The sequence below is a fragment of the Bos indicus x Bos taurus genome, chromosome 2 (assembly GCF_003369695.1).
Source record: "Bos indicus x Bos taurus breed Angus x Brahman F1 hybrid chromosome 2, Bos_hybrid_MaternalHap_v2.0, whole genome shotgun sequence".
Lineage (NCBI taxonomy): Eukaryota > Metazoa > Chordata > Mammalia > Artiodactyla > Bovidae > Bos > Bos indicus x Bos taurus.
In genome coordinates, this window is record NC_040077.1 from 30394396 (window position 1) to 30407715 (window position 13320).

General features: G+C 38.1%; 1 protein-coding gene across 1 annotated transcript in view; it reads left to right on the forward strand.

The window, feature by feature from the left end:
* The window catches only part of GALNT3 (polypeptide N-acetylgalactosaminyltransferase 3), a 51842-nt gene that overhangs the window by 17440 nt on the left and 21082 nt on the right, over positions 1-13320 (forward strand). The window contains exon 2 of the mRNA XM_027558840.1: positions 11337-11959. Within this exon, the coding sequence (XP_027414641.1) occupies positions 11445-11959 (515 nt within the window). The 5' untranslated portion in view covers positions 11337-11444. The remainder of the gene's footprint in view (positions 1-11336; positions 11960-13320) is intronic.

Here is a 13320-nt window from a genome sequence, read left to right on the forward strand (position 1 = left end):
TATTTCTCTTAATAATGAAGTGGACAGAATTACACACTCTATGGATGCCAGTTAGCCTTTCTCCTGTCTCCCCCAGTGCATATGCAGAGGGCCCATGCATAGTAGCCATGGTGGCAGAAACTGAGGCTATGTGGGCACAACATGGACTTCTTTCTAAAGTTGCCTGGCTAGTGCTACTGCTGTGCCGGGAGCCAGCACGGGAGTTCCCACCCATGACAAAGGTCATGCGGAGAGGATCTGACAATGCAAAGGCGAATCAGAACTCAAGAGGCCCCCTGGACCTGCCCGAGCATCTACCCCAAAACCAAAATCTGTCTGTTTCACTATTTCACGACTTTCACCAACTCTTCTGACATTAATGGGGGGGCTATCCCCGACCACCTTTCTCTGTAAGAAAATCAACTTAAAACTCTAGGTAATAAGTCTCCTGGGCATAATAGGTGTGTTTCAATTCAAACCCCTCTGATGACTTTTTCTGGCCTGCCTGACAGGTTTGTTTGGACTCCTGCAGCTACGGATGTGATTGTTCACAGCCTCCCAACCACTAGATGCATGGGATGCTTAAGATATTCTAACAGTGCAGAGCTTCTCAGAGAGTTAAAATTGTTAGAATAGAACTAGTAGAGGATTTCTTTGTTGAGCTAATGCTTGCTGCCAAGTTTCCATATCCCTTACCTACTGTGTCCCTGGGAGTGTATTGATTAATATAGTTGGTGTATAGAAATGTAAGTAGTAGCTTTAATGTTTGTAACCTTGGACCCTTGATTTAATTCTTTTCTTGATATAGCCCACCACACTTTTGCCCTATAGGAATGCAACTTTATCTAATGCTTTCGGAGGGTGGCACCTGACTTTAGAATAATCTCCTTTAGAGAAAAACAAGTTTTCTGAAGAAAGGGTCATAAAATGTTAACAGGCCTCCTGGCCAGAAGATGATGTAAATCACCTAAAGCTTTTGCATATGATAAGTTTGCAGAAAAAAAGCTTGGCTTCGATAAGGATCAAGGACCGCTGACCTTGCATGACTTTACCGCCCCCACCCCATTATCCTCTATGCACAACTTAAGGTATAAAAACTACTTTGGAAAATAAAGTGTGGGCCTTGCTCATCAGACTTGGTCTCCTCATGTCAGTTCTTTCTCTTTCCTTTTCCTTTTCATGCTGATCCCCTGAAGCGCAGGGGCCCTCTGTGTTCACTTTCCTGCCTGGGCTTCTAAGACCCACTCGAGAAGGTGCCTAAGGTGGGGCACCTTCCGCGATTTGAAAGGGCGCCTGAGGCCTACGTGAACAGAGTAAGTCCTGTGCTGGGGCTTTATTGGCTTTCTGCGTAAACCAAGGAATATCAGCTTCTTTTCTCTCCTCTATTTTCCTAACTGCAAAATTCTTTCCTTATCTCTTTATCTATCCTCTTAATCGCAGACGCAGTCCTCTGCTGAGTTCTTAGTCAATGAGAAATCAACATTGAGTGCCTAGGGGCACCAGCCAGCCACTGGGTGACAGGTTGATTATATCTGATTTTCCATCATTGAGGGAGCAGAGATTTATCCTCATTAAAACAGACAAATATTCAGGATATGGATTTGTTTTATCTGCCAGCATTAACAGCACAGAATGCTTGCAGACAGAGTTCACTCAGAATGAATAGTGGAAGAAGGAAGCCGTGAGTATCAGTTATGGTCTCCTGGCCAATGAGATAAATGAGGATTGCAGTAGCTTTGCACATTTTTCTGTTGCCTTTTGTATGTATATGTGTATTTGTATCTGCTACCAGTTTTCTTCTTTCCTTCCCATTTTTTTTTCTAATATTACACCAGAAGTTGTTAAAAGTTAACGTTATAATTCAGTCTTTAGGTGACAGAATATTAGGTGGGACTGTGACAGAATTGGAGAAGTAATTCACATAGTCCTAACAGTGGATACAATGGCTGTTGGCACTCTGTGTCTCCCCATTTTGAGGTTTCCCCTTCACTTGTGAGAAGGGTGCATATTGTTTGGTGGAATATAGTTATTTTGCTATTGGGATATACTTTTCAATAGCCCTACCATGAACACTGGGAACGCACAAGAGAGCTGGCTGTTCAACTTTTATCTCAGGCACTAGCTTGGAGCTACACTGGCCCAAGGTACCCATGAAAGTTTTACAGTAGACTCCTGCCGAGGACAGCTTTTCAGCTCCATTGGCAGCCAGAAGTTTTCCTGAGCACCTAGCAAATTCCGGGGTTTGATACCTTGCTAGGAATGACTTCTTTCAGGACCCCAGAGGGAGTGTCTCCACTAAGGCACCCCATGACTCACTATTAGGGAGCCAGTGCTCTCCCATCTCCATTAAGATCTCTGGATCTCAGCCCTTGTGATGGGATAGTTCTTGGACCTTCAGCTCAGCTTAGGGGTAGTGGTTGCCCCTTATATCTATCATATCTGTGTTCTTTACAATTCTTGTTAACTCCTACTAGCCAATTCTCTGTTACTCCAGTTCTCTCTTAATAATAGATTAACCTTTCCTTGTTCAAATCAGTATCTACTTTCTGTCTCCTTGCTAATCCCAAAGCCATCAACTGTGGTGGTTCACTAGCTAAGTCGTGTCCCACTTTTGCAACCGCATGGACTGTAGCCCACTAGACTCCTCTGTCCATGGGATTTCCCAGGCAAGAATAATGGAGTGAGTTGCCATTTCCTTCTCCAGGGGATCTTCCTGCCCCAGGGGTTGAACATGGGTCGCCTGCATTGCAGGCGGATTCTTATGCCATTTATCTTTCATGTGTTATGTGAAATTCATTCATAGGTGCAGGTGTGGCAGGAGGTAGTATTTGAGCCTCCCTCCCTACCTACCTGGTTACCCCCATGGGTAGGTGTAACTACGTAATTACTTTTTTGTTCCAAACTATAAAGATAGGTTGGCTGGTCCACAAATCAAGATCTACAACCTTTCACCTAAGATACGTTAATGAGGATGTTTATCTGACCAGATATGGTTTAGAAGTTGAATGTCTGACCACCCTCTTTTCCTTACTAAAGCCTATGCTTCACAGTCACTGGAAGTCAAACCTATCACTAGGCTTTTGCCTCAGCCTGAAGATACCTTGGTTCAGAAGCCATCCTACTTTATGACAAAAGTCATCCTACTTTATGACAGTTTCATGCATTTTGTTGTCTGCGGGTGGCATTTTCCAGTCACCCAGCACAATTTTACGTAGTGTTGAGCTGGGGTCTTTGGGGTTTGTCTGCTGTGTGTGGCTGTCTCAATGTAGTTTGCTTTGTTTTAGTGTCTGTCACTTGTCATACATCCGGAAGTTACTTCCTGCTCAGAATTGTTGACAAGGATGTGCATGTGGACTTAAACAATCAGAACTAAGAAACTATAAGTAGCAAATCATCATGAAATTTTATTCCATCAATAAAGACAAACAGAAATGACTTCCTATCACTCCTCTGTTCATTAACATTTTCAACAGCAGATGACAGGCACTTAAAATTTCTGCCCAAGACTTAAGTGAAAGTCGCTCAGTTGTTTCCGACTCTTTGCAGCCCCATGGACTATACAGTCCATGGATTTCTCCAGGCCAGAATGCTGGAGTGGGTAGCCGTTCCCTTCTCCAGGGGATCTTCCCAACCAGGAATTGAACCCAGGTCTCCCACATTACAGACGGATTCTAACTGAGCTATAAGGGATGCCCAAGAATATTGGAGTGGGTAGCCTATCACTTCTCCAGCAGATCTTCCCAACCCAGGAATAGAAGCGGGGTCTCCTGCATTTGCCAACTGAGCTATCAGGGCTTAAGGCTTTATTATCAGGGCAAGTTTTGTGTTTAATTCAGTGAGGAAATCCAGATATGATGCATGGAAAAGCTCCAGTGAGTATTAATTCACAATAGTGTACTTTTGCTAGTCTACAATCTAGGCTATGATTTGAAGATGTAGTTTTGTAATTTCTTGCTTTGTGTAGTTATTCTTAACTCTTTGTAGCATGCTTTAACTCAAGTTGTAAGCAAGTTTCGTATACCAATTAGGCTTTGTGCCAGCTAAGTTCAACTGAAACCAGACCTTGAATCCCTAAAATTGTAAAGGTTTATTGTGACAAATACAGAAACAAGATATGGAAAGAACCACTGTTTGCTTATTTTATTAAATGTTACTCTTATGTACAGTTATGAAGTTCTGCATTGCACTGCTTTAGAAGATTGTTTTACTTGAAATTTTAAAATGAAACTAACGACTAATATTCTTGCAATGTATGCTTTTTCACCTGGAGGGACAATAATGACTATAATGATGGATCTTATTTTGATATTTTCCCATCTGAATCTGCATTTAAACAACAGCCCCAGATGATTTATTGTCATGTTATAGTTGAAGAAGCCACGGTCTAAATACTTGGAAGCACAACTTTGTAGTTAGATTATTTTATTTTACTTTATTTTTTTAAATTCAATATGATATTTGAACTTTATTCCAGAATACTAAGCATATTTTAATATTTTATTTATTTTACTTGGTTCTTTATTTCTTTTTCATCTTTACTAATTAGATCAGAATGAACTGATGTTACTAGTTTCTCAATATTACCTTAATATCATTCTAGCATTATGTTTAGCTATGTAAGTCATAAACCACTATAAAGGAGAAAGGTAGACAGACTTCATGGAGTACACATTTGAATTTGGAATACAACTTTCAGTTTCAAAATTAAATTAGCATGTCAAGCAACCTGAAAAAATGTAATACAACATGAAGGAATTAAGGTGCATTCTGTAAAAGACTATATTCCCTACCTAGATAAAAATTATAAATACATTTTTACATATGTGTGTATGTTGCATGTACTGAAAGAAATGATAATATTTTTAAATTGCCACAGTTAAATATATGATGAGATAGCTTTTTTTTTTTTTTTCTCTTTTGCTGTCTCGTATACAGGGTTATCGTTCAGATGGAAGCATATTTTTACTCTTGAGAACAATTCATTGATTTTAAGCCAGTCTCACAAACTGTTAGAATTGTGAATATTATTTTAACCTTTCAAAGTATCATTTATAGGTATCTTTATTTATTATTAATACCTTTTTATAATGTTTACATATATACTAAGATATAGATTAATTTTTTAAGAGCAGTACTTCTCTGAATTTTATTTTTTTTCTAACGTTAGACATTTGTAAGGATTTAGAATTTAGAAAATCTGAATTTTAATTACTTTTTTCTAGTTTTGAAAAACTATTTTATGGTATTCCCTTCTCTTCTGTGAATGTGATCTTTTATAATTAGCAAGTGACCATTTTGGATAGGTATGTTTAAAGATTTTAGAAAGAGAACAAGAACAAAGCCTTTGTCTGCTAATCATTTCTAATGTGCAAATATCCTTAGCTTGCTGTTGTGCTGAGTTTTTGTTTTTAATTCTCAAACTTAATAATCCAATTGGAAGTTGTTTCTAGGAGAGATTTGTTTTGGTTCATTGGCTGTTTTTACACTGATCATCAAGGTTGGCAGGTAGTATGGTCTAAGAACGTGGTATTATTCCCAGGAATAGGAATTAAGACCCCTCCCCCCCAGTTTCATCTTACCCATTAATTAGTTAGGATTGTGTCTTTTATTGTTCACAGTCTCAGTTTTTCCATCTTTATTATGGGAATAAAATATTATTTTAAAAATGGTTTTACAGCATCATAATTTGGAATATAACCTCAATGCCTCATTTATATCAGCAATTAATCCTTTAACCTTTTCAGGAAACTTTGGGTCATTCTTGCTTTGGATTTTATCTTATCTCTCTGTGTCAAAATAACTTGCTTAATTTATATCAAGAGTCTATTTTGAAAACCTGTCTTTGGAGTATTAGCAATTAATAATGTGGTTGTCTTTGGTTAGGTGCAGTCCCTTCCTTATCAGGTGCTAGTTTTGCCCAAAGTCTTGTTACCTAAGTGAGTGATTCTTAACCTTTGCTGCCTTTTAGAATTATCTGGAAAGTTTAAAATAACAACAAAAACAGGGCCTAGGCTCCACCACTAGAACAATAAAAAATTATATACTTTAAATATGTACAACATATTGTACATTGTGTACATTTCAATAAAGCTATAAAAAGTTCTTAAAAGTCTCTTTTTAATAATGCACAGTGATCCAAACAGCTAGAGTTCCTCTCCATAAAAGCCACAATGTCAAAAATAAATGAATAAATAATAAAAATAAGTAAAATAAAATCAGATTCTGTAGAGATGGGGCCTAAGGCACTGCAGTTTTAAAGAGCTTTCTGCTCACGTGTGTCCAGAGTTGAAAATCAGTGGTGGAGATGCTTCATGTCGAGTGTAATTTATCATTAATGGAAGCTTGATACTGTACATTAGCAGCAAAGAAGATCACAGTATACACAGTCCTGAGGGAACTATGTTGGAATCTTCAGCTGATCAGCAATCGATAAAAAAAATCTATTCCCTTAGAAATAATCTGAGAAAAGCAAACCATCATCTTCCTACTTTAGTAGACTCTACCACTAAGCAGTCTCAGTTTCTTAACCCTCTGTTGTCAAAATCTACAGTCTCATCCTCCTCAATCTTTATTTCCAAAAATATGCTCTGAAAATAGTTTTTTCTTTAAAACTTCATTTGTCCAGAAAACCTCACTTGAGTTGTTAAGAGACTATTTGTAGTTTTCCCCCCTAGATTTTCCCCTTATTTCCTTACACTTATAACATCAATTCTTGACCCTAGCGGCCTTATTTCAGACAATTCAATGAAAATCTCAGGCTTTTACATCAGTTGGGGAAATGCTGCTGGAATGACCTTGGCCAAGCCACTTAATCTATTTGACTCTCAATGTTTGTCAGTGAAATGAAAGTATGTACACTCGGGTAGGAAGTGTCAAAGTATGTGGGACTTAACGTTTAACAAAAGCTATTTCTATTGTTTATGATAATAAATGAAATCTTGGTCTACTTTCATCCCTTCTCTAGTCAGTGAACACTTATTGGGTACCCATTATGTCGCCAATATCGGTAAGTGTCAGAAAAACAACCATGAGTAAAGGAGTAAATGCTTGTCCTTTATGTGCTTTTCTTGACTCTCCTAGTAGAGATATCCTATACTAAATCCTAACTGAGTGACTCCCTTGGGTAGATAAACATATGGACTGGAGAGGATTACTGCACTATTGATGAACTCCTCTAGTTTATAGTTTATCCTTAAAAAAGAACTCACTTCCAGTGGCCTCAATAATTCTATCCTTTTTTCTAATTCCCCACCCTATCCACAGATACAACTTCTGGCATAAAATGTTTTAGAAAAACCATCACTATTATAGAAAGAGCTAATAATGTCATCTCCCTCTACTCTGTACTTTCCCAGGACTCTTTCTTGTTCTGCATTGTGTTAAAACGTTCTAAGGAATGAGACCAGCTCATTCCTTCTCAAATTCCTAATCGAGCCTACTCTGGCTATGGAAGAAATCTAGGATCACTCTGTAGCACTAGAGAAAGGGGTTTTTGGTGATTGTCTCAGACAGAAAGGAGGATGAACACAGGTTGATTTACATCTGTTGTCAAGCATGAACACTATGCCAGAAAACATGTTTATGGGTAGGATGGGGAATTAGAAGAATGGAACTAGTGAGGCCATTAGAAGAGAGAAGGGTGATCAGGTTGTATTTTGTAGGTTGGAGACCATTATCCTGTGAAAACTCAGTATTTTTTCTATCCTTATCTCCCTGGAACATCTTAGATCATTGTTGCCCTGTTGTTTGAATGTGTCCTAGATCCTAAGCCCAAAGATGTTAAGGGCATGACTATAACTCAACCATTGGATTCTCTGTGAAAAGTTCATTTCTGATTTTGCACTGAAGTCCGTTAGACCAGGTCTCATGACATTTACTTTTAAAGATCAACCACTGTCAAACAATTAACATCTCTCAAGGGTAGTATGCAGATTGTATCCACTTGATTTGGACACATTATCTGTCAGTCTGTTCTCCCTTGTTTCTCCTTTTTTCATATTCCTTTGCTCTTTCCTTCCAGTTTCTCCTTTTCCTCCCCCAACCCTTCAGTTTAGTTCAGTCGCTCAGTCGTGTCCAACTCTTTGTGACCCCATGAACCACAACACGCCAGGCCTCCCTGTCCATCACCAACTCCCAGAGTCCACCCAAACCCATGTCCATTGAGTTGGTGATGCCATCCAACCATCTCATCCTCTGTCATCCCCCTTCTCCTCCTGCCCTCAATCTTTCCCAGCATCAGGGTCTGTTCAAATGAGTCAACTCTTCACGTCAGGTGGCCAAAGTATTGGAGATTCAGCTTCAACATCAGTCCTGGGTGTTCATCTCCTTTAGGATGGACTGATTGGATCTCCTTGCAGTCCAAGGGACTCTCAAGAGTCTTCTCCAACACCACAGTTCAAAAGCATCAATTCTTCTGCGCTTAGCTTTCTTTATAGTCCAACTCTCACATCCATACATGACCACTGGAAAAACCTTGACTAGCCTGACTAGACTTGACTAGACTGACCCTGTTGACAAAGTAATGTCTCTGCTTTTTAATATGCTGTCTAGGTTGGTCATAACTTTCCTTCCAAGGAGTAAACGTCTTTTAATTTCATGGCTGCAGTCACCATCTGCAGTGATTTTGGAGCCCAGAAAAATAAAGTCAGCCACTATTTCCACTGTTTCCCCCAACCCTTAAATGTAGCTTTTTCTCTGGCCTTCTTTATTTCACTGTTGAATTCTTTTGTAACCCAAGACTGTCAAACGTTCATCTCTAGCACAGAGCTTTCCCTAATTTTCAGTCCTATGTATCTTTTTCCCTGGAGAAGGAAATGGCAACCCTCTCCAGTATTCTTGACTGGAGAATCCCATGGTCAGGGGAGCCAGGCAGGCTACAGTCCACAGGGTCCCAAAGTAGGACACGACTTAGCAACTAAACCACCACCACCATGTATCTTTTTACTCATGAGAACTCACCTTGGAAATCCTTCCAGCATATCAAATTTGTCATGGCCAAAATGGAACATCCCATCTCCAATCTATCTTTCTTTCTATATTTCCTGCTTTTGTTATAGGCATCACTTTACCCATCCACCTCCTCTTTTTCCCTTTCATTCACAAAGTCTTATTTGATCTCAATTCCTTGAGTCTCTTGAGTCAGCTCTCTTCATTCTTCCTGTTTCCTTCAATGATTTGGTACACATTACCTTTGCTGGTGCTGAGGAATTTGTGATTTTTCAAAAATATAAATATGATTATGGTCCTTCCTTAAAGTCATTCAGTACTTTCCATTCCATTCATTCAGGACAAAATTGGTAGAGTCCAAATTTACTGTGTGAGCTGATCTTTAACTGACCTTCTGGCCTTACCTCCTGCCCTTTCCTGCTTGTGGCTTCCATTTCTGCTGTACTCAAGGACTGATCACATCTTTTCTTGCTCTTAGGCCTTTGCCCCTCCATTCCCTGTCTCTCCTCTCTCTTTTGTCCACCAGCCTAAAAATTGCTTATGGCTGGATGATATCTCTGGGAAATTCTCCCTAACATTTCTCCTCATCTTCCACGTGCTTTCATAGTCTCCATCATATCACACTGCTTCATTGCCTGTTGAAGTGCCATCATTCTTATTGGCCTCTGCTCCTTGAAGCTTACCTTTAAGGTATCTTTCCTTTCATAGCCGTAGCCCAGCACAACATTTGATAGAGTTAAAATGACATAACCACAATTGGGTGGTTCTGAAACTCCTTATATCTTAAAGTGATGTTAAAAGCTTAAGAGATCATTTTAATTTTTACATGATACCGTTGAAGCAACCAAGCTGAGAAATATTGGAATCTCAGTTTTATGGGCAATAAACATCATAACCCCCACTCCAGTACTCTTGCCTGGAAAACCCCATGGACCAAGGAGCCTGGTAGGCTGCAGTCCATGGGGTCGCTGAGGGTAGGACACGACTGAGCGACTTCACTTTCACTTTTCACTTTCATGCATTGGAGAAGGAGATGGCAACCCATTCCAGTGTTCTTGCCTGGAGAATCCCAGGGATGGGGGAGCCTGGTGGGCTGCCGTCTATGGGATCACACAGACATGACTGAAGTGACTTAGCAGCAGCAGCAAACATCATAACTGAGGTATCTTTCGGAACCAAAGTGTCCATTCTATACTGAAAACATATAGAGCAGTCCAATTAGAAAGAGTATATCAAACTAAGTTTGAAGGTTCTGCCTATTTTCTTTATCCAACTTAAAATTTCTTGTTAAAGACTGGAAAATCCATCTTAGAACTTGGTTTTCTTATTTTAAATCTAGCGATAACTTTGGAAAAGAATTTAATTAAATAAAGTGCTAGCTTTTACTTCTATAAATGGCATTTTCCTTAAAATATGTTTAGGATTAGGAGCACAGGCATTTTCCTTGCCCCTTGTCCCCTGCTAATTACTTGCTGACTGTAATGGTGCATGGTGTATAATCACGTACTGAACCCTTCACATTACATTTTTTTAAGCATTGTGAAGAAAGTCCATCTTCACTGTGATTCAGGCTGTAGTCAATTTCTTCTATTACATTTTGTTTCTTCTGCTTCTGGTGGCCTGTATTAGAATTTGGTAAACATACTGCTTTGTTCTTAGGGTCATCTACAAGCAGGATTTTATCACACCAAATACTGGTTGTATAATTCAATGATCTCTATCGCCTCTTTAGAGACACTTCAAATGAAACTTACTGCCTTTTTTTTTTTTTTTGCTACTAGATTTTATGTTTGCGTGAGCTATGAAAAATAGCCTTTATATAACATTATCTTAATTTTCCAGTCTTTATTGGTTATGTCAAATTCACAAGTACTATCAGGTGTGCAGATTTGGGAGGATGCCGGTTTACTTGGTGGTGAAGCTGCTTTATCATTTTAATTGATTTATATGAAGTTCAGATTGTTGATGAACTTCTTAAAAACCACGATTTTAGATGTGTCTCTGACAGTACCTGTCAGTGTACTTTTGTTTTCTTCTGGATTACCCCTTTCTTTACAATCAGTTTAATGAAGTCCTTTGGCCTCACGGTTATTGAACTAAAATTCTTTTTAAACTCAAAATATATTTATAAAACCTATGCATGTTATATGGTAGATAGTAGTCAGAGTTAACACATAATGTATTTTTTACTGGAGAGAAATCTCTAATATTTTATAAACCCAATAGATTACAGTTAACGATAGCAATTGTCTCCCAAGTGTAATTTTTTGAGGCCAAGATATCTTTGACTGTTATTAACCATAAGAGTGTGTTGTTTACAGCTTTTGTTCAGTTGTTGTCTGAGTGAGTGAAGTGAACCATGCCTATAGGGATGAATAGCTACTAATACCATCTATCATTTCTGTTTACAGGGATTACAATTTAAGGAACCTTCTTGCCAGCAAATCTATGATAAAAAATATACATAACAGAGGAAACTGTAACTATTATTTGTCAAGTGACAAGCTTTTAATGTCAGAATGGCTCACCTAAAACGATTAGTAAAACTGCATCTTAAAAGACATTACCATAAAAAATTCTGGAAGCTTGGTGCAGTAGTTTTTTTCTTTATAATATTTTTGATTTTAATGCAAAGAGAAGTAAGTGTTCAGTATTCCAAAGAGGAATCAAGGATGGAAAGGAACATGAAAAACAAAAACAAGATGTTTGATTTAATGATAGAAGCTGTAAACAATATTAAAGATGCAATGCCAAAAATGCAAATAGGAGCACCTGTCAGGCAAAACATTGATGCTGGTGAGAGACCCTGTTTGCAAGGATATTATACAGCAGCAGAATTGAAACCTGTTCTTGACCGCCCACCTCAGGATTCTAATGCACCTGGTGCTTCTGGTAAAGCATTCAAAACAACCAATTTAAGTGCTGAAGAGCAGAAGGAAAAAGAACGTGGAGAAGCAAAACACTGTTTTAATGCTTTTGCAAGTGACAGGATTTCTTTACACCGAGATCTTGGACCAGACACTCGACCTCCTGAGTATGTTGAAGCATATTAATTGTTTAGTATTTATCTCGAGGGTTTGCCTGGAAGGGGCGTTAGTTAAGGTGATACTTGTTCTTTAGCCACTTAGAAGCAAAGAATTCGCAAATACCAGTTGTTTAATCTGTTTCAGTGATTTTTTGCTTATTATTATTGAGGGTAGATTTCTGGATCTATGATTGGTGAGGCATTGCATATATGAAAAATTACAATCTTAGAAATTAGGAAACAGAATTCTAGATCTGACCTCTATAGAAACACAAGGAAATCCTTTATTCTTAAAAGCTTTAGTTTTCTCATCTATTAAGCAGGAAATATGGGGTGGATTTTATGGGAAATGTGGGAGGTGGAAGAGTTATTTCTGTTCTTCTCTGTGTTGCTATAGAATAGAAATATTAAAAATGTGCCAAGATTTTGGAGCTATTAGATAATGATACTTTATGAGCTAAATCACAGACTCTGTGGCTACTTTTAGTGCTATAATTATATTTCAGAATGCCCTGTGTTTTGTAACCTTTCTTTTAAGAGCCAATATTGTCATAATTACTAATTCAACTGCAATTCTTTCTCTGGGGTATTGTTGAACAAGTTCTTGTATTTATTGAGTTTTCTCCCTTTAGCTTCTGAAAGGCCAGAATTGCTTTTTATTGTTACTTTGTTTACATGTTTATCTCAAATATATTTTGCATAACATTCTCCCACCCCAGATTCTTCTGTGCTGACTCTTTGTTCTTAGTTAACTGTTTTGTTATCTTTGAGGTAGTATTCAAATACTCTGTTTGGACTGAAATGGTGAAAACGAATTTCAGCACTTTCAGGCAATCTGTAGGTTTGTTAAAAGTACAAGCTAGACAAACTGTAAACAGTGCCTGCATATTTTGCTTTCTAGTTAAAAGAGAATTAAATTTATAAGTGTGGCTGAAGAAATGTACTTTTGGTAGACTTAGGTCTATTGCTGTCTTCATATTTTTCTGGATCTGTTATCATGAATACCTGGTCCTACTATGAGTCCCTCAGTACTGAAGCTGTGTAAATTAGATTTCTGTTGCTCTATTCTAATGAATATTATTCAGGGTTAAATTGCTTATTATTTTAAATGAATGTGTGAAAAAACAAATAAGTGGAAAATATTCTAGCTGTTCTAACAGGGCACCAAATAGTTCCTTTTTTATGCTGATAGGTTAAAATGCACTATGGCACTTTACTGATTTTGGAAGAAGTGTTGATTGAAAAGTAATCCCCATCACAAATCAAGAAGCATGCTTTTTGTTCTTTGACATGACAAAATGAGCTTAAGATAAGCCTTTTCCCCAGTATAGCATTGAGAATCTATAGAAATATTCGATAATGTTAATCAA